Source organism: Balaenoptera physalus (assembly GCF_965194825.1).
Source record: "Balaenoptera physalus genome assembly, chromosome: 3".
Classification (NCBI taxonomy): domain Eukaryota; kingdom Metazoa; phylum Chordata; class Mammalia; order Artiodactyla; family Balaenopteridae; genus Balaenoptera; species Balaenoptera physalus.
In genome coordinates, this window is record NC_138890.1 from 146,665,386 (window position 1) to 146,687,921 (window position 22,536).

Sequence of the window (22,536 nt, forward strand, 5' to 3'; positions counted from 1 at the left end):
GGGACAGCTGGATTGTTCTCCACATGGTCTGTCACCCTCTAGCAGGCTAGTCAGGGATCATAGACTTGGTGGTGGCAAGGTTCCAGGAGAGAGAGTAGAAACTTGGAGAGCCTCAGGATGCCTAGGCTCAGAATTGCTCTACTATCACTTCTGCCTGACTTACTTGGCAGGGGGACATCTCCAAGCCTGCCCAGATTCAAAAGGTGGGAAATAGACTCCTCGTTATAAGGGAGGCATCAGAGTCATATTGTAAAGAGGATAGGTGTAGGGAGGGATAAAAAATTACAGCCATTTTTCAATCATTCTACCAGATCCACTTAATTATCATGTCTGGTGTGTATTTTTCTTAGATTTGTGATGTATGCTTTCATATGAATCATTTGCTTAAAAATGTGAAACAGTGCAGAACTCACTTTATAAGCTTCCTTGTTTACAATTTATTACCCAGGGTCTTTGATTTTTCTTCAACAGTATTTCATTTTGTGAAATGACTTAGATCTGTCAGGTTTGGAAATTTTCCTGTTTTTTTTGTTCTGTCAGATAACTTAGTAAAATGTTAAACGAAGTCATTGCTACACTTTAAAAACTAAATAAACACATACAAAGGAATTTACTACATATTGTAATTGTTTTTATTCATCTACAGCACAATCATTAAAACATTTTTTATTCCAGAAACATCTGGGATGCTAGTTTAGTTGTGGAGAGAGTATTCAAGAGTGGCAACAGAGAGATCACTGCAGTAAGTGTGTTATATAAATAAAAGTATTCCATTATCTCTGTGGAGCCAGTTTATGTTATTAACGGAGAAGTAGATTGTTTCATATTTCTTGATGTTATAAACAACATGCAATGATTATTCCTTTATATACATGTTTGTGTACTTGTCCAGTAAACTGTTCACCCCCTGAGTTATATCTCAGCTCTGTCACTCACTAATGATGAGTAAATTTCTTAACATTTCAGAGCCTGATATCTCACAGTAAAATGAGAATGTATCTCCCTCATAACGTTGTTATGAGGGCTAAATAGAATCAGTCCTAATACTTAATATTGCTCAAAGTTACGATTTAATGTTTTGCTTATATGCCCCCAAACTCCAAGAACCTAGCACTAATTTCCATGTATTGGCGTACTTTCCAGAGTGCTTTAAGAAACAGAAATTTGTACTATCATAAATTCAGGTATTAAGGGGTTTTTTTTAATGTGAAGTATGCATGCAATTTATTTTAAGCTTTTTTTCTTTTTAAAATGGAAAGATACTAAATATCTTTTTAACTCTGATACTCTATTTTAAAGTTCTAAGTTTTAAAGTTTCTCAGAATCAGAATGTATTTACTTAACATAGTATGTGATTCCATTTGTGTGAATTTCGAACAGGCAAAACCAGTCTATATTCTATGATAGAGGTAAGAAAAGTGGTCGGTTACCTAGGAGGTAGAATGACTAATGACTAGAAAAGGGGCAATAGGGAACTTTTTTGGGTGTTGGAAATACCCTATATTGTGATCTGGGTGGTGACTATATAAAGATGTAAAAAGTTATCAAGGTATTCACTTAAGATTTGTGTATTTTACTGTCTGTAAATTATACCTCATTAAAACCAGAGCAGCAGGGCGGGGAGGGATGTGGGTGTCTAGCCCTTTATTCTGGTCACCAAGTATAAATTGATAAAAGAAATAACTACTGTTTATGAAGATAGGGTACCTCAGAATTAAAACTTCATGTTCAATTATGGGTATACAGCATATGTGTTTTTTATAGAAACTTTTTTTTCATTGTTTTTAAATGTTTGAAAATATATCCTTTCTTTCAGATTGAAAGTAGTGTTCCCTCCCAGCTGCTGGAGTCAGTGCTACAAGAACTGAAAGGTTTGCAAGAATTTCTAGACAGAAACTCCCAGTTTACAGGAGGACCATTAGGAAATCCAAAGTAGGAATAAATAAGATTTATTTCCCTTTTTTTCTCTGAGATTTAATTTACATGTTATAAAATTCATCCTTTTAAAAAGTTTCATGGTTTTTAGTATATTCATAAGGTTAAACTATCATCACCACTATCTAGTTCCAGAACATTTGCATCACACCAAAAAGAAACCCTATGCCCATTAGCAGTCACTCTGTGTCTTAATTCAAGCTGAAATAACAAAGATACTATAAACTGACTGGCTTAGACAACAAACATTTATTTTTCATAGTTCTGGAGGCTGGAAGTCTGAGATAGGGTGCCAGCATGGTCAAGTTTTGGTGAGGACCTTCTTCGTGGTTTGCAGACAGCTGCTTTCTTTTTGTGTCCTTACATGGCAGAGAGAAAACCAGACAGCAAGTCCTCTTGTTTCTTCTTAGAAGGGTAGTAATCTTATCATGGGTCTCCACCTTCATGAGCTCACCTAAACTTAATTACCTCCCAAAGGCCGTACATCCAAAAATACCATCGCTTTGGGGATTACTATGAATTTGGTGGGACACAAACATTCAGTTGGTAACACTGCAAAGTTGTCTTTCCCCTAGTCCCTGGCAAATACTAATCCACTCTCTGTTTCTATGGACCTGCCATATTTTGGATCTTTTATGTAAATGCAGATATATAGTATGTGGCCTTTTGTTTCTGGCTTTTCTCTTAGCATAATATTGTCATGTTCATATATTGTAGTGTATATCAGTACTTGGTTTCATTTTTCAGTTCATCGTTTGATGCACATTTGGCTTGTTTCACCTTTTTTTCTTTTTCTTTTTTTTAATTGATTTTTTGTTTTTTATTGAAGTATAGTTGATTCACAATGTTGTGTTTCAGCTTTTTGGCTATTATGAATAATGCTGATATGCACATTCCTGTAAAAGTTTTTGTGTGGACACATGTTTAGGATGAACAATTTTTGTTGCTGTTGTTATAAAAGTAATATGGACTTGTAAAAAATTCACATCACTCCCCTGATGAATTAATTTGAAGTATGACAATATAAACTTTCAAATCATATGTGAACATACATGAATATATGAGTATACACATACGTATATGAATGTATATTCATATATGAATATGCACTTCTTTTTTAATACAATTTTTAAAGCTTATACTCCATTTACAGTTATTAAAAAATAATTGGCTATATTCCTTGTGTTTTACAATACATCCTCATAGACTGTCTTATACCCAGAAGTTTATACCTCTCACTCCCCTACCCTTATATTGCCCACCCCCCACCCCCTCCCCACTGGTGGCCACTTGTTTGTTCTCTATATCTGTGAGTCTGCTTCTTTTTTGTTATATCCACCAGCTTGTGTATTTTTTAGATTCCACATATAAGTGATATCATACAGTATTTGTCTTTCTTTGTTTTATTTCACTTAGCATAATGCTCTGCAAGTCCATCCATGTTGCTGCAGATGACAAAATTTCGTTCTTTTTTATGGCTGAGTAGTAGTCCACTGTAAAAATAGGATCTAAGTAGGCATACTTTTTGTGAAACATTGTTTACATTCAGTATATTCTTTAGAGCATTCCAAATCAATAGAATAAATTTTGTTTGTATTGGCTACATGTTATTCCATTATATTCAAGCAATTAGTGGTATAACTCTATTCGTAATTAGCTTGTTTCTATTTCTTGATGGTATAAACAGGTTTCAGTGAGTATTCTTTATACATGTTTGTGTGCTTGTTCAGTAATATTCAGATGAATTTCTTTAGAAGTAAAATTTGGGGTACAAGAGCTTTCAAAAATGTTGGTATGTAGTATTTGGTTGTCCCCTGTGAAGGTTATACCAATTATTTTTATTTTTAGCCTTCAGAACTCTTTTAAGTGTATCTTAACATGTATATATTGATTTCTAGCCCCTGTCACTTTTTTATTCAGTTTAAGAATCTTTGTCTTTTTAACCCCATCTCATTTTGTTGGGGTTAATTAAATGTTTGACATATTTCTCACCATCCTGAACTTGTGGGCTTTGTTGTGGTTTTGGGTTTGTTTGTTTGTTTTTCTCCCCTTCCGTTTTACTGGATTGATTTTAAAGTTTTATATATGACTTTTCTTCTTCTGATAGTTTTATATTCTGAAAAATATACATCTCAGTCATCATTAATAATTGAACAGAATCTGTTATCTTACCTCCTTCCCCTGCCCTCTACCACTGTTCTTCTTCCTACATAGCTGGAATTTTAGTTGGAAGGTGTTTTTTTTCTTTTTCTTTTCCACCATTATATTCTTCTGTTAATAGCTTCTAAGCAATTTATTGAATTTACAATTGTAGCCTCAATTATAACCTTCAATTTTGTAACCTACTACTTTGCTAATTTCTCTTTACTGTTTTAGTAGTTTTTTTCATTGAGTTTTTTGGATTTTTCAAATATGTCATCCTGTCATCTGCAAATAGAGATAGTTCTACCATTTTCTTTCTAACTCTAGTTGCTTTCTCCTGTCTGCATAGGCTAATATCTCCAACATGGTGTTAAAGAGTGGAGATAATGGTGCACATCCTGCTCTTATTCCTGACTTTAATGGGGAAGTGTATAGTGTTTCCCCACTAAAGAAGATGCCTAGATATAGTTTAACATGATAAGAAAATATCCATCCATTTCTATTTTATTGAGTATTTTTATAAAGTGAGTATTGAAGTATGTCAAATGTGTTGTCTACATCTTATAGAGATGATGGTATAATTTTTTTCCTTACCTTTATTAAGAGATTTCCTAATTTCAGCCAACCCTCACAACATTAGTCTCACTGAGTATGGGAATTTTTAAATAGCTTTTTGAGATAAAGCTTACATACCATAAAATTCACTTGTTTTAAATAGGTTCAGTGATTTAGTAAATATATAGAATTTCTTCAGTCATGACAACAATCCATTTTTAGGCCACATCCGTCTTGCTCATTTGCAGTCACTCCCCATTTCTACTCTTCAGCCCCAAACAATTACTAATGTATTCTATCTCTGTAGATTTACATATTCTTGATATTTCATATAAATGGAATCATACAGTGTGTGGTCTTCAGAGTCTTAGTATCTTTGCTTTGCTTCTTCAGGTATGTTCCATGCACATACAGCCTGGGAGGTGAGCCCAGAAGTTGTGTTCATCTTCCTCAGAATTAGGGGATCTCCTCCTCCGGCCTCTTCCTGCTCTGATTTCCCATATATTCCCTAGCTCCCAGAGGCCTCTTTTACTGGTCCTCTGGATAGAAAGTCAGTGTTTTCTCCCAGTGTTCACTGTCTTGTCATACAGCTTTGCAGAAGTGGTGGTGCCTTTGGGGCAAAGCATCAAGAGAAATAACTGATTCCCTCCAAACGTTTTGGACCACAGGGCCCCCTTTTCTCAGTTCTTCTGCTCCAGTGTTTCTCAACCTTGGCACTGTAGACATTGTAGACTGGATAATTCTTCGTGCTGGGGGCTGTCTTGTGCATTGCAGGATGTTTAGGATTATCCTTGGCCTCTGCCTACTAGATACCAGTAGCTCTCCCCAGTTATGACTCAAAATGTCTCCAGACGTTGCTGAATGTTCCTTGGGAGTTTTACTCACCATACTGTTTTGAGACTCAGTTCACCTTTGGACAAAGCCTGAAGATAAAGGAGTGGGGGGGGACCCAGTATACTCACCTCCATATGGATTATCATTCGAGTTTTGACTTCCCCTCATCAATCTGTGTGCTATTAGAGTCCTCAGGTGAGTAGTTGCTTTTTGTATAGTGTCCAGAGTTCCCAGTTGTAGTCAGTGAGAGAGACTGTAGCAGGCTCGCTCCATCTTGGCCAGCACCATCAGTTGAGTTTTTTATTTTAGTATCATTATGTGAATCTGGTTTCAAACGTATTTAATGTGTTTCAATCCATTGCAGGTTGTTTTTTCAATGGAAAATTATCCCAACCTTTTGCCTCTTCAGACTGCTCTGGAGTCCTTTTTGACAGTATTTGGTAGCATCTTTGCTTTCTAGCATGACAGGACATTTCAGGCTCATTTGGTACAATTCTTGCCCTCGAAATGGATTTGGCCATTTCTCTAGGGAGCCCTGGTTTCTTTTGGTAGGAAAGGGTATTAGAGACTACAGCTAGAGGTATTAATTCCTACTGGTCATGCTGTATGTTGTTTTGTTTTTTATTTTTTTTAATACAACAAAATTATGAGTTTGTATTGTTTTTCAGTTCGGATTTAAGATTAAAGGGAATTTGCTCAGTTTCTTTTATAGTATAGTTGTATTGCTTTTACCCTAAAAATTTTGTTTTCTAACAACATTGACATAATCACTTATGAACTTCATCCGACAGTGTACCTATTATAGCTTCAGTAGTCATACTTTTTTTTTTGCCATGCTCCATGCCTTGCAGGATCTTAGTTCCCTGATCAGGGATCGAACCCGTGCTCCCTGCATGGAGTCTTAACCACTGGACTACCAGGGAAGTCCCTCTTTTTTATTTTAAATGGAAGTATAGTCCATTTACAGTATTATATTGGTTTCAGGTGTACAGCATTGTGATTCAGTATTTTTACAGATTATACTCCATTGAAAGTTATTACAAGATAATGGCTATAATTCCCTGTGCTATACAGCACATCCTTTTTGCTTATCTATTTTTTACATAGTATTTTGTATCTCTTAATCTCATACCTCTAATTTGCCCTTCCCCTCTTCCCTCTCCCACTTAGTAACCACTAGTTTGTTTTCTATGCCTGTGAGTCTGTTTCTGTTTTGCATATACATTTTTTGTTTAAGTTCATCATTCTTTTCTTTGCATCCCTGAAGTTGCATTAAGAGCTGAAATAATCAGATTCTTCACCAAATGAGCACCAAATGCTTTTATTAGCTCATTTCTCTCAGTGACCAGTATTTCCTGACAGCAGGTTCTTTGCTTTTCACTTTTGTCCTGAAGTTTTCATATCTGTAAAATGGTATTCTTAATAATACGTACCTTACAGAGTTGTTGTATTATGTTAAATCATTGGTGGGGACAGAAAGCAAGGGTTTGATAAATGGAAGCTATTGTTATTATCCATTTACTCTCAGTGAAAATTTAAGCATCTGAGAGATTAAAATGCTCCAGGTGTAAATTGTTGAATTGATTTGTCAGTGATTATTTCACTAATCTACAGAGGAAAAGAATATTTACAACATATTCCAGTTCATTATATACAGAATAGGCAAATTTATAGACTCAGAAAGTAGATTAGCTGTTGCTTAGCGTAGGGCGGGGGAAATGAGAATAGACTGCTAATGGAAAGTGAGTAAAAATGTTCTAAAATTAAGTTGTGGTGATAGTTGCACAACCCTATGAATATACTTTCTGGAATTTTTGTTTCAGTACTACTGCCAAAGTGCAGCAGAGGCTGATAGGATTCATGCGCCCTGAAAATGGAAATACCCAGCAAATGCAACAGGAGCTGCAGAGGAAGTTTCATGGTAAATTATTGCTTCTGATCAGTTAAATGTACATGACCCCAGTAAAGAATCTTATTAGGTGAATAGAAAACAGTGGACATCTCTTAATAAGATCGTTTGTGGTAACAAATATTTTTATTAAAATAATATTAGTGTGATTTGAAAAGTAAGATGATATGGACATCATGTATTTCCACAACTTTCAGCTCATAAAAGGTTTTCATTTCTTCCACCAGAAAGCATGATACACACTTTTTTTTTTTTTTTAACTTTTTTTGGGGGCGGGAGTGGGTGCTGCATCCCGTGGCCTGTGGGATCTTAGCTCCCCGACGAGAGATCAAACCCAGGCCCCCTGCAATGGAAGCGAGGAGTCCTAACCACTGGACCACCAGGGAATTCCCCAAAACACACCTTTTTTTATTGTGCTAAAATATACATAACATAAAATTTACCGTTTTAACCATTTTTAAGTGTACAGTTCAGTGGCATTCAGTAAGTTAAGTTCACATGATGTATGGTAGCATGGTGATTGCAAATATCACCACTATCCATCTCCAGAACGTTTTCATCTTTCTAGTCTGAAACTCTGTACCCATGAAACAATAACTCCCCGTTTTCCCCTGCCCCCAACCCCTGACAGTCACCTTTTTTTTTTCCTGTCTTTGAATTTTACTACCCTGTGTACCTCATGTAAGTGGAGTCATGTAGTATTTGTTTTTTTGTGACTGCCTTATTTCACTTAGCATATAATGTCTTCAGAGTTCACATGTGTAGTGGCATGGGTCAGAATTTCCTTCCTTTCTGAGACTGAATAGTACTCCATTGTGTGTATCAACCACATTTTGTTTATCCTTTCATTTGTTGGTGGACACTTAGGTTGCCTTCATCTTTGGGGTATTGTCAATAATCCTGCTATGAACATGGTGTACAAATAGAAATTTGAGTCCCTGCTTTTAATTGTTTTATTATATATCCAGAAGTGTAATTGCTGGATTATGTGTAATTCTGTTTTTAATTTTTTGAGGAGCCACCATAACTTTTCCATAGCAACTATACCATTGTATTGGTACCTTTCCACCGGTAGTACACAAAATATTCCAATTCCTCCACATTGTCACCAATAATTTTTCTTTTTCTTTTTTTTTTAAAACATTTCTGTCCTAATGTCCTAGTGTGTGTGAAGTGGTATTTCTCGTAGAGTTAAAAATATGAATCAAATGTTAGGTTGTGTTTTTTTATTTATTATAAAAAGTAACAACTAAGGAAACAGCAAGGGAACTGAAAAGTTCTTATAACCAATAATTATTCCAGATGTGAATTGGCATAGTAATAAAATATTGTTTAAATTTTGCCTGCCATTCAATTTTTTTTTTTAAGTTCTTTTGCCTTCTATTGTTTGAGCCAGTTATTCTGGCTGATAGAACTTTGCTAGTTAAGACTCAGCTATTTACTTTTGTCCCAACGTACTTTCTTTCCTTCCTGCTGGACCTAGTTTTCTGTTCACTATTTTGTAAATTCTTCTTTCAGTACTTCTTTTCAAGTAAGCTTGACAAAATACAAGCATTGGTAAGGATTTATACAAAGGGGAGCATTCAAATTGCTGACAGTATGCACTGAAATCACCACTTTGGAGAGCAATTTGATCATATATATTAAAAGCTAAAAATGCACATGCATTCAAAGCCAGCAGTTTCACTTCTAGGTATATATTCAGGAACAGTCTTTATCAGACATTTTTCCCACAATAAGTAATAATTTTTATATTATGACCCAGATGTTTAAAATCATATACACGCAACAGAATTTTAAGAAATAACTATACCTATTTTATACTCTAATATTTTTTTTCCTTTTTAAGGGGAAAAAAATAAATCTGTCACGACTGACTGAATTGATTTCATGATTCGCCAATGCATCTTAATTTGAAAAACAGTCGTAGCAAAACCTGACTGTGTTTTCGAGGAGACCTTTTTTAAGGATATTTATTGCATTATTGTTGTAGTAGCAAAACATTGGAAACAACAGAAATGTCCTTCATGTGGAAAATGGACCTAATTGTGGTATACTTACATAATGGAACACCCAGCAATTAAAATAAATGTATTGATACTAGATTTTTATTTATCAGTATGGGTGGCCTGTGAAAATATAACTGGGCAGAAAAAGCAATGGTGTAAATTGTCTAAAAACAGCAACATTTTTACTGTTTATGTATGCATACACACAGAAGCACTTATATATAGTGAGAAGATAAAACTGAATTCAACAACTCATGAGCATGGTTGCCTATGAGGGGAGGAAGGAGAACAATGAGGATTTCAACCTTAACTATAGTTGTCGTTATTTGAGATAAAGTGTTGTTTTACTTAAAATAAAACAACTTAACCTGTCATTTTTCAAAACTTCATGAGTTATGTTTTGTAATTAGAGGCTCAACTGAGTGAAAAGGTTTCACTTCAGGCAATCCAGCAGTTGGTTCGAAAATCATACCAGGCTCTGGCTTTATGGAAACTTCTTTGTGAACATCAGTTCACTGCCATTGTAGGAGAACTTCAGAAGGTAGGATATTTTTCCCCCTAAGATCGTACTATTAATTCTGTGCTTAGTTTGTTTGCTTTTGAGTGAGCTGTAATCTTTTACTTAGGTTCAGAAGGGGATTATTTTGGGAAGCATTTAGGTTATGATCAAATTAATGTGTTATGAGAAAATTGCACTAAAGCATGATAACTTGAGGGATTCATTGTCAAAACCACAAGTTATTACAGTATATGAGAACTTTGTTGTGATATGTGAATGAACTCTTACTTTACCAAAAATATTTTTCAAACAGTAGATTGTAACCTTTATTTGGGCTACAGATCGCTTTGGGAATCTGATCAAAACTCTTTCTCCCCACCTTCAAAGAATGCATACAGACACATACATAAAATTTTTGTATGTAATTTCAAGAAGTCCAGTGACCTAAATTAAAATTAAACATTCCTACTTTAAAGAAAAATGTTTGCCACTGTGGAAAATGAATGGTGTTTGCTGTCCTCATTGGAATCCTTTTTAAGGATAAAGGTAATTTGCATTTATCTAAATGTTAGGTCATTTAGGGGGAATGTATTCCTACCTATTAATTTAATTGGGAGCATTTCTAAACGTACACAAAAGTACAGCAAGTACAACAACTAATCCCCCATACACAATTTATTTGCATTCAACATTTTCACAATTTTACCAACTTTGCTTAATCTATCCCTTATTTTCTTTTTCTTTACTGAATTATTTTAAAGTAGATCCCTAACATCATGTCCTTTCATTCCTCTATATTTTAATATGTATTCCTTTGACCATTTTCTTGAATACCAATGTCATTATCACATTAGCAATATTGCCACTAATTCTTTTGGGTAACATCTAAAATAAGGAAATTTCTGTGTCTTAAAAATATCTTTTTATAGATTGGTTCATTCTAATCAGAATCTAAACAGTTGGTTCACTCATTGAATTTGGTTGTTTTTTCTCTTAAATCTCTCAGTCTAGAGCAATTTTCTCTCTCTCTCTCTCTCTCTCTCTCTCTCTCTCTCTCTCTGGTGGGAGGGGGTTGCTATTGCCTTGTAGGCATCAGGTCATCAATCTTGTAGAATCCCAACATTCTGAGGTTGTCTTTACCTTCCTTGTAGTGAACTTGTTCATCTATTTCCTGAATTTTCTATGAAATGGAAGTCAAGTCTACAGAGGCTTGATAAGTTCAGTTTTTTTTGTTGTTGTTTGTTTGTTTTCTATTTATTTTATTTTTGGCTGCATTGGGTCTTCGTTGCTGCGCACGGGCTCTCTGTAGTTGCAGCAAGTGAGAGCTACTCTTCGTTGCGGTACACGGGCTTCTCATTGCGGTGTCTTCTCTATTGCGGAGCACAGGCTTTAGGTGCATGAGCTTCAGTAGTTGTGGCACACGGGCTGAGTAGTTGTGGCTCATGGGCTCTAGATCACAGGCTCAGCAGTTGTGGCGCATGGGCTTAGTCGCTCTGCGGCATGTGGGATCTTCCCAGATCAGGGCTCGAACCCATGCCCCCTGCATTGGCAGGCAGATTCTTAACCACTGCGCCACCAGGGAAGCCCCAGGTCCATTTATTTGAGAAAGAATAGCACATACTTTTTTTTTCCTCTTTTAAAAACTCAAGTGAATATGTTCAGTTATGAAAGCTATTTCCTTTTCCATGCCAGGTAGAATAATGATTTTTAGTTTTATTGGCTGGTAAGAATAATGTAGGTCAATTTTTAGCCTAGGTATCTTTTTTGTGATCCATCTTCAAAACTTTCCTTCCCTATATGCTCAAGGAATGCAAATTAAATATTAATCCAAAAAATTTGAACATAGATTGTATATTTGCTGAAATTTAGGAAAAAGAAATAGCAGTCAGATCACTAAACAGAATGTTACTATAGTATAAATCACCTCAGTACTTTAGAACTCCATTTTAGCAAGCAGATTTGTTTAAATAAGATCAAACTCCAATGTTAGAAATCCTTGAATAATAGAATTCAAATGTTATTTTGGAAAAATAAATGTAAGCCCAAGATTTTTTAATGTAGCTAATTGATTGTTTTTTCCTGGTTATAACTAAAGTCATGAGGCCTGTCTCGAATTTTGACTCCACCTGGGTTTTGCTTTCCTCATTGGTAAAGTGAGAGATTTGAATAGGCATACTGTGGATTCTTTTACAATTCTCAATGATTCTATGAAAATCTGTAAATTTTTATTATTTTTTATAGTTTAGTATATTTTATCTTTTGAATTATAGAGTCTATTAATGTTTTGATATTTTACATTATTAAAGAAATTTCATTCTGTGTGGAAATACATTTTTGATACATTTTTCTATATTTTTGATCAGAAGAGGATTTTCTTTTATACTCCTAGGAATTTCAAGAACAGTTGAAAATCACCACCTTTAAAGATCTGGTAATCAGGGACAAGGAACTGACCGGGGCATTAATTGCTTCTCTAATCAACTGCTACATCAGAGATAATGCTGCTGTTGATGGCATTAGTTTACACTTACAGGACATCTGCCCACTTCTGTATAGCACTGATGATGCAGTTTGTTCTAAGGTATGATGCTTTGTTACCCATTTCAGTGTTTCTTACAGGAGGTTTCATGGTATGATGAAAGCACACTAGAATTGTAATCAGTTGTAAACTGTTGTCTTTTGTTTGACATACGACCTTGGGTAGGTCTTTTAACCTTCCATGGCGTCAGGATCCTCATCTGTGTAAGAAAGACGTTGGAATATATTATTTCTTAAAATCCGTATATAAACTTTTCATAAAGAATCTTTGATAGTATTCCTAGATGGTATTTTAAAAATGGTTAACTATGCCTTTCCTTAAAAATTAAGAAAAAAATCACTAAAACTTTGTCTGTAATAAATTAGAGCTAATTGGGCAATTTTTATTGATCCTTTCCTACAGGTGAAAAAAATTTAAAAAATCAGTGTTGCTCGGACTGCCTGCTGACCAATAATGTATTGACTAGGCGAGAGATTTACCAGTCAAAAGCTGTCTTGCTTACATATTTGTGAGAGGAATTAAGAATAGCTAGGATTTTTTGGTCAAAAACTTTTCTGCCTAAAATTAAGAAGAAGTAAGTTTGTAGAGTTGTTTTTATCTTTGATGATAATAAACCGGATGTAAATTTAGACGTAGACTAAACAAAACTTGTATTGACAGCATCATCCATGTGCTTGTATCTTTTTAAGTTCTTGTCATCTCTATTTCTAGGCAAATGAGCTTCTCCAGCGTTCCCGACAAGTTCAAAATAAGATTGAAAAGGAAAGAATGCTAAGGGAATCATTAAAGGAGTATCAAAAAATCAGCAATCAAGTGGACCTGTCTAGTGTTTGTGCTCAGTATAGACAAGGTGAGAAACAAAATGTTCTTCATACCTTCTGCTTAACTCAGAGGGAGATCTTCCTTCAGCTTTCAGTAGCCCAAGTGATATGACATAGGGAATTCATTTCTTATGTCTTAGTATTTGATGACTGCACCAGCGTCTACAAAAGCTATAATGCTCTTTTTATATCTTGAAATGTGTAACTTTTTAACATTGGGGTTTCAGTCCTATTCCAGTTAAACTACTACCTGTGTTAGATTGCTTTCTGGGTTACATTTATTTTTCAGATGCTTTAGATTCTTTTGACTAATTTTAAAAATACTACCTGTCTGCTCACTTTAAAATTACTTTAAATCAAATCTAACATAATGTAGTAACTGTTAGTACAGGTACTACTTTGAATCCTAAGATTTTTTTTCCATCAAGGAACTGCAACCCTCCTTTTTGCTATTTTAAGTATGAAATTTTTTTGCAGTGAAGAAAATACATATAATAGCTGCCTTTTAAGCATGTTGGAACCTAGTTCTTCAGTAGACTCATCAGAAATATTTTATATGATGCTGTCGCCTGAGTGACTGATATACAGTAGAAACCTCATAGTAGTAAACATAATAACCTTGGTCAGTATTTTTATAAGCCATCCAAGGAAAATGTATCCACTTAATAATATGCCTTAACTCTTTGTCCTTTGTCTTTCCTGTTAGTGCGTTTTTATGAGGGTGTAGTGGAGCTCTCTCTTACTGCTGCAGAGAAAAAAGATCCTCAGGGTCTTGGACTTCATTTCTATAAACATGGAGAACCAGAAGAAGACATCGTGGGACTTCAGGCTTTCCAAGAAAGGTGAGTTTTATCACCTTAGCAGATGCAACTTTATGGATATAGACTGTTCTTTGTGTAAAGTTTGACTGATGGTATTAGGAAAATAATATTTCAAGTACAACTCATAAAATTGAATTATGCTTTCACCTAAAAATGTCTTGTTTTATCAAAGGTGTGAAGCAGTATTCTAATTATTAGCCTAGGGATAAAATTATAGCCTGGTGGGAATTCTTAAGGACCTAAATGTTTTTGAACTTGCCTCTTTGGTTTTCCTGAGATTGTATTAATGTCAATTTGAAATGCAATAACGATTTTGGAAGCAAAACTGCTGCCTCACCCGCCCCACCCCCAATGTCTGGTTCTGGATGAAGATTAGTATTTTAAAGGATGATTTTTAAATGTTCACAGATTATTAGAGACTGCTTAAAAAAAAAAAGTATGTCCATAAAGGAAATATATAACCAATCTAAGATGTGTTTCATTTTTATGACTTTACCCTTTTAAACAAGTGCTTCTCAAACCTATTGAAAAAGCATATGATTTGTGTTGTTTTTATTTTTATTTATTTATTTTTAATTTTATTGGAGTATAGTTGCTTTACAGTGTTGTGTTACTTTCTACTGTACAGCAAAGTGCATCAGCTATACGTATACATATATCCCCTCTTTTTTGGATTTCCTTCCCATTTAGGTCACTACAGAGCACTGAGTAGAGTTCACTGTGCTACACAGTAGGTTCTCAACTATGGATACTATGTATAAAATAGATAACTAATGATTTGTATTATTTTTAATATCAAATTGTGTGTGTGTGTGTATTTTCTCCAAAATTCTCTTTAGTTTATATTTCAATTAGGTAAGATAAACCAATTGATAACTAAATCATGTAATTGCTCCTTTTTCATTCTTTTTCAGATTAAACAGTTACAAGTGTATTACAGATACACTTCAAGAACTGGTAAATCAAAGTAAGGCTGCTCCTCAGTCTCCCAGTGTACCCAAAAAACCTGGACCTCCAGTGTTGTCATCTGATCCCAATATGCTGAGTAATGAAGAAGCAGGCCATCATGTAAGGGACATAGCATGTTTTCGTTCTGAAAATACACTGTGTTTAGATGTTCTGTGTGGTGGTGGCGGCATAACCATCTTGGAAAGGGTAGTAACTCTTAGAACTTACCATTTAAGGATTCTTGATTTCTTACCAGAAGCTTATAAGGCTAAGGAGTCATTTTGAGCCTTTAACTGTGCTAATTTTTACTGTTTTCTTTATTTTAGTTTGAACAAATGCTTAAATTGTCTCAAAGATCCAAAGATGAACTCTTTAGTATTGCCCTTTATAATTGGCTAATACAAGCTGACCTTGCAGATAAACTGCTACAGGTAAAAAATATTTTTTATACCAATGTTGTTAATTTATATTTTTAAGTAGCATAACTCAGTGGGTTAAGCACATATATAGTCATGAGGAAATTCAGTTTTTCACCCTGTACCAACCGTTAGGTGTTAGTGAAAAGCCAAGTAATGTAATGCCTTTTCCTAGTGAGCAAGGTAGTCTGTTGGTCTAGTTTTCTTGTTATTTAGAAGCTGATTAGGATTGTTCATATTGTGGGGTGAATATCAATGGATTATGAGTTAGGAGACCTGAACTTTGTCTTAGCTCTGCCATTAAGCCACTTCACAAATAAATGTCCTTTCACTACCCTAAGTCATAGTGTTCCTCATTCTGTAAAATGAATATATGGCATTTGATAATTGCAAGGATGCTTTTGAGCTCAGAATCTAGGAGTCAATAGCTGTGTTCTCAAAGTTTATTAAAAGATTTGTAATTGGATTATAATAAATTGTTTTTATCAACCTAACGCAACTATCATAGCAATTCTTTGATTAACTGTGGTAAAACAATCATTTATAGTGAGAAAAATTGCCCTCTCTTATCTGTTACTGGATTATAAAATTGCTTATGTATTCATAAAACAAGGCACACCTATAAAATGATATATTTACTATCTGAAGAGCAAGTGGGTGGTCAGAAAATGTTTCTGAGTAACTTTACAACTTCCAGATTGCTTCTCCATTTCTGGAGCCACATCTAGTCCGAATGGCCAAAGTTGATCAAAACAAAGTTCGTTACATGGATTTACTCTGGAGGTATTATGAGAAGAACAGAAGTTTTAACAATGCTGCTCGTGTCCTATCCAAATTGGCTGACATGCATAGGTATGGCCTAATATTCTCACTGTGACGAATAATTGATAACTGGGCTATATCTAGTTACATCCAGATTTCAGATATTAAATAAAACCTTATTCAGGTTATATATATATAGAATTTTTATGCTTTTGCTTGGATTTACCTAAAGTTTATAGTTTTCTCTTTTTGTTTGTTTTTAATAATGTGTAGCAGGTACCAAATACCTCCTACTAAATAGACTCTCTATTCAAACTATCTTGTAAATCCTTTTCTTTAAAGTATGTCTTTAGATTCTTTCCTATTAACAGCAATTAATTACTATTCTTTTTCTTTTTAAATATTTATTTATTTATTTTTATTTGGTTGGGCTGGGTCTTAGTTGAGGCAGGCGAGCTGCTTAGTTGCGGCATGTGGGCTCCTTAGTTTCGGCTCACTGGCTCCTTAGTTGTGGCGTGGGAACTTTTAGTTCTGGCATGCGTGTGAGATCTAGTTCCCTGACCAGGGATTGAACGTGGGCCCTCTGCCTTGGGAGCGTGGAGTCTTAACCACTGCATCACCAGGGAAGTCCCTTAATTACTATTCTTAACTAAAGGACAAAAAAATACTTCTCAAAGTCTTTATAATTTTAAACGTTTAACAAATTCCAAGCTAATTTCCTCTACTCTCTTTAAATTACTGAATAGATCTTGGAGCATATGTATTGAGGATTGTTAAGAATCCTGTTAAAGAGTGCATTGAAATTTCTAATTAGATTGTCATATCAAAAGACAACTTAAAATTTTGGACAGGTCATTAATTTGACCCTCTTTTCATTTGGAATTTTCTTTGCCACAATAGTGCAGTGCTATTTCTAAAATCTGGAGATTGCTTAAGTTAGGACAAGGAGGTGTTTGAGACAAGGTTGTTATTAAACCAAGTTAATCAGAATGGTTACTTAAATCACCCAGATATGGCTAATAGCAAGTGTGAGAGTTTGTGTATCTGTGTGTGTGTGCTCATGCAGTTGTAATTGTTGCATGTATGGGCCCAAGGCATTTTTGGTCTTCTTGCTGTCTTTGGTCATAATAGTCATTTGGGTTTTTTTGTTTGTTTGTTTGTTTGTTTTATTTTTGGCTGTGTTGGGTCTTCGTTGCTGTGCATGGGCTTTCTCTAGTTGTGGCGAGTGGGGGCTACTCTTCGTTGCAGTGCACGGGCTTCTCATTGCAGTGGCTTCTCTTGTTGCAGAGCATGGGCTCTAGGCTCGCGGCTTCAGTAGTTGTGGCATACGGGCTTAGTTGCTCCGCGGCCTGTGGGATCTTCCCGGACCAGGGCTCGAGCCCATTTCCCCTGCATTGGCAGGCGGATTCTTAACCACTGCACCACCACGGAAGCCTCCTAGAGTGGCTCTTAATTGCCCTTTCATTAACATTTACTAACCTTGTTCCTTGTTATAACAGTTACTATATTCTTGTTATGAAATATTCAGAAATCCTCTTTTAAGAACAGTGCCCATTGTCCATATCTACTTCACACACAAACACATAACCTAATTTCCTCCTCATGTGAGAGACCCTATATGTCTTACCAGCTCTCAGCTTACCATCTCTTTCCACAATAAAATCTTTTTCCGACTATTATGTTACTCTCTTTCTCACTACACTTTTTTTTTTAATTTATTATTTATTTGTTTATTTTTGGCTGCGTTGGGTCTTTGTTGCTGCGCGTGGGCTTTCTCTAGTTGCGGCGAGCGGGGTGATACTCTTCATTGCGGTGTGCGGACTTCTCATTTCAGTGCCTTCTCTTGTTGTGGAGCACGGGCTCTAGGCACACAGGTTTCAGTAGTGCCTCACGGGCTCTAGAGCACAAGCTCAGTAGTTGTGGTGCACAGGCTTAGTTGCTCCGTGGCATGTGGGATCTTCCCGGACCAGGGCTCGAATCCCTGTCCCCTGCATTGGCAGGCGGATTCTTAACCACTGCGCCACCAGGGAAGCCCTCACGACACTCTTTTTACATACGTAGGCTGCACCAAGTAAGTTGGCGGCTATAGAATGTTCTACTTTAAATAATTTGGAAATATTACCCATGTTTAAAATGTTTGTTTCAAGTGGGTTTTTTTTAAGAGATGAGAGGGGAGGCAAAGAAAGCCTTTTATAAGCAAAGCTCCTAAAGGTACAGAGTCCTTTATATTTGATCTTAAGAGATGGTCAGTGCTGTCATCCACACACGTACTTTGCAAGATAGGAGAAAGGAGTTAATCCTTTCTTTCTTTTGGTTTCTTTTTGGAAGGGGAAAACTTATAGGAGCCATAGCTATGTAGAAGGACAGTTTTCTAAGTAAGACCTTCTCTGAAAGTAAAAGAAAGCCAGTTTTTTCCTGATTCAGATTGGCATTAATGGAGATATCAAAAGTTTCATTTAATACTGGTTGATCTGAGGGGTTGCCAACAACTAAATGAGTTAGTATGTTTGTTTTTAATGCCAAGTTGCTTTATAATGTCAAAGAACCAGGTCTGATGGACTTAGGGGATTAGAAAGGACTGAAGATGGTAATTATGGAGGTGGATACACATGCTTAGGGCTTTCTGACACCTGTCAGTCAATCAGCCAGCAAATAGATTTTGAGTACCAGTGATAATTCAAGGCATTGAGGAAGGGAGTAGTGAACAAGATAGACACCATCCCTGCTCCTAAGGAGCTCTCATTCTAGTGGGCAAAGACCATAGACAGACAAGTTCATATTCTATAAATACAATAAACACAGGATATTACAGTAGAAAGTGCCTTGGGGAATGGGGAGCTGCTTTAGTTAAGATTGGTCAGAGAAGGCCTCAGACAAATTGTCATTAAAATTGATTCTCAAATGACAGGAAGAGGCAGTTATTAAAGAAATGGAGGAAGTGGTTTAAGCACAGAAGCGATGGTCTCTGAAGAGGCACTGCATCAGATTTAAGTTTATCATGTTTAGGGTACAAAAAAGAAAGCCAGTGGGGTTGGAAATGGTGAACAAGGGAGGAATGAGATGAGGTTGGAGGAGCAGGTAAAGGAGATTGGAGGGTCTTAAGAAAGCATGTGACGTGATCTGATTTTTGTTTTTAAGAAGTCACTCTAGTTGCTGTGTGGAAAATGAAATGTAGTATTTGCCACATTAAGGTAGAGAAGTGAAGAATATGAGGAATAATAAAAAAGTTTAATTTAATTTTAGAATAATCCAAGTTTTAATATACTGAAGTATTAAAATAGGAAGTTACTTTTTGGAGGTAAACATAAGTATTTATGTGTTGACTTAAATTGTGGATCTCTTTTATTAGAAATCCTCTAATTTTTCAAGTTTCAAATGGCCTTTTATGTTAATTTGGCATAAATAGTACATCATAGCTGATATATATGTATATTGGATCCTTAAGGATTCACATGAATAAAAATAAGAATTTTCCCCCCAGCACAGAAATTTCACTTCAGCAGCGACTAGAGTACATTGCTCGTGCCATTCTTAGTGCCAAAAGTTCCACTGCCATTTCATCAATAGCTGCAGATGGTGAATTCCTTCATGAATTAGAAGAAAAAATGGAAGTAAGTGCTAACGACACTTAAGTCTTATCCACATTGATTAGTAGCCGCGTGTTAGTCCACTTCCTCTCTTCCCCTAGTAAATAATAGGTCTGTAGCAGTCAGTATTAATTTTAATCTCTTATGCCTTCTTTTTTTCTTTTCATATTTATATATAAATTTTTTAAAAGATTTTAATGATACAGCATTTGGGTCCTAGGACATTGCTGTAATCTAAAAGTTTTCTCTATGGCATTTCTAAAGATTTATCCTAACTATTCTAACACCAAGCAGATTATGTCACATTCACCGTTTATTCTGGAGGCTAATAAGTAGATGTGTAGAGTGGGCTAAACTGCCTTTACTAAGAGACACAAAAATGTATAATGGCCCACATACAAAAGCTTACTTCTCATTCACAAAATCCAGAGTTGGTGTTCCTGATTGGCATGTGGCTTTCTTCCACTTGGTTGATGTCAGTTCCCAAGTTCTATTTTCTGGCTCTACCATTCCAATGGCCTTACCTTTTTCTTTGACCAAAGGGAGGAAGAGTGAAAAGAGCATATAAGAAGCACATTCACTCTTAAAAAACCTCAACCCTGAAGTGGCATACTGTACTTCTGTTCACATTCCTTTGAAGAGAACATAGTCTTACGGCCATACTCCTAGCAGAGGAGGCCGGGAAGTAGAGGCTGGCCATTTTGTCTGGCTCTAATCATGGGCAAAACAGGTGTTGGTGAGTAGCAAAGGCTCTCTGTCACAGCACAGTCCCTGTGTAATCTTCTATGTTGTAATGAAGGGTTGCTATTCTGTTATGAAAGAAGTCTTTATTTATACATTTTTTTAAATTCGGGTAGACTTGACATGTAACAGTTGCTAAGGTATACAACATAATGATTAAATTTTTCTATATATTGCAAAATGATCCCCACAGTAAGTCTAGTTAGCATCTGTCACCATAAATGATTACAAAAATATTTATTTTCTTGTGATGAGGACTTTTTAAGACCTACTCTCTTAGCAACTTTCAAAATATGCAACACAGTATGATTAACTGTAGTCACTCTTGCTGTTATTTATATATTATTTTTATTTTAACAAACTTAAAGTCAGATACTAGGAGTCATTCCTTCAAGTACCTGGTGATTTATCATGAAGAACTTAAGATTTGATTTTTTTCTATGCAAACTAGGTTGCTAGGATCCAACTTCAGATACAAGAGACACTACAAAGGCAATATTCCCATCATTCTTCTGTACAGGATGCAATTTCTCAGCTGGACTCTGAGCTAATGGACATAACTAAGGTAATAAAAAAGCAAGTGAAATTCCTATAGTAGTCACCTATTATCTTGTTTCTTTTGCATTTTATTTTGTGTTTAAGATAAGCCATCTTTGGAAGCACATCACTGGGCTGACACATCACCACTGTGGTATCTCACTCTTAGAAAAAGCTATGTGTCTCTTTCCAGGCCAATTTCTATCAAGAATCTATCAGCCTCACATGGGGCTTTGTTAAAACTCCTGCCACCTATTTTATGGCCTTGTTTCTTATCTTGAAAAAGTAATTTATCTTTGCTTAACTCTCCAAGCCTCTCCCACTCTGTACCCTTCTGAACAGTTTCTTTTTCAATTATTCATGGACATTTCTGTAAGTACCCTGAAGCACCGTTAGATTTGTCAGTATTTCCGTGATTTTTCAAACCTTTGTTTAGACAACACTAATTCTAAAAGAAATGTCATTGCAGTATCTTGCTCTCAGCCAAGAAGAAAAAAGGCACACATATTGAAATCTGTTTAAATGTGTTTTCCATGCATTTACCATTCTTAATCTGGCATTACGACCACCTACATGTCATCACATCTTTGTATCATATTTTAGGAACTTTAGATAAAATCTTTGGTTACTTTTAACTTTCAGGGAGTTCTTCACTGTTAATTTCTGAATACTAATCTCTGGTTGGATGTTGGCGTTTTCTCCTACAGCTTTATGGGGAATTTGCTGACCCATTTAAACTTGCAGAATGTAAACTTGCAATAATTCATTGTGCCGGTTATTCAGACCCTATACTGGTGCAGACACTTTGGCAAGATATCATAGAGAAAGGTAAGTGTTCATTTATAGGTGTATTAGCTGTACGTTATTTAGTGACTTAGTAGAAGAGTGAATGCAAGCTGCTAACGGTCATATATTTAGGGCTCATGAGAATTGTGTATACCTAAACAGAGGGAAGTAGAGGGTACTTGATATGGTGGAGGGCGATCCTGTAGAGAATGATCCCAGTAAATATTTGAGAGGACCCTCAGAAAAGATGTGTCATTTTTGTGGTTTATACTGCTTAATAAGGGATTCTGAGACACTTAGCTCGGAATCTCATAACTAGTGCCCTGGTAAGTGGAAAGTATATCAGACAGTAACAGAAACACAGAATCTGCTCATTATATTAACGTGCATACAAGTTCTAGTATTTTGTACCTTGAAACAGAATAAAATAGTCAATTTAAAATTTTCACAATAAAAACAGTTTGGGTTTCTAATGACATGTCTCTTTCTTACAGAACTGAATGAAAGTGTGACGTTGAGCTCCCCAGACAGGATGCATGCTCTTAGTCTCAAGATTGTGCTCCTTGGCAAGATGTATGCCGGCACACCTCGTTTCTTTCCTCTAGGTAAGCCATAACCTTAGCTACGGTCGTGGGGCTTTTATCTTTTTGTTTTGATGGTTTTCTTCATTGACTTGGAAAAATAATGGTTTGTAG

The 22,536-nt window shown here is 35.6% G+C and overlaps 1 protein-coding gene across 6 annotated transcripts in view; it reads left to right on the top strand.

Annotated features, from left to right (window-relative positions):
- Positions 1-22,536, top strand: part of NUP155 (nucleoporin 155) — a 66,999-nt gene that overhangs the window by 39,949 nt on the left and 4,514 nt on the right. For 2 of the 6 annotated variants that reach the window (XM_082453690.1, XM_082453689.1), the window contains 14 exons: positions 676-742; positions 1,817-1,932; positions 7,290-7,387; positions 9,795-9,925; positions 12,273-12,464; positions 13,134-13,272; positions 13,950-14,085; positions 14,979-15,132; positions 15,339-15,443; positions 16,126-16,280; positions 19,672-19,801; positions 20,970-21,083; positions 21,763-21,883; positions 22,336-22,446. In XM_082453690.1, coding sequence (XP_082309816.1) covers positions 676-742; positions 1,817-1,932; positions 7,290-7,387; positions 9,795-9,925; positions 12,273-12,464; positions 13,134-13,272; positions 13,950-14,085; positions 14,979-15,132; positions 15,339-15,443; positions 16,126-16,280; positions 19,672-19,801; positions 20,970-21,083; positions 21,763-21,883; positions 22,336-22,446 — 1,769 coding nt within the window. Of the gene's footprint in view, positions 1-675; positions 743-1,816; positions 1,933-7,289; positions 7,388-9,794; positions 9,926-12,272; positions 12,465-13,133; positions 13,273-13,949; positions 14,086-14,978; positions 15,133-15,338; positions 15,444-16,125; positions 16,281-19,671; positions 19,802-20,969; positions 21,084-21,762; positions 21,884-22,335; positions 22,447-22,536 lie in introns of those variants that run through there. The other 4 variants (XM_082453691.1, XR_014261510.1, XM_082453693.1 and 1 more) reach the window with 4 other exon arrangements.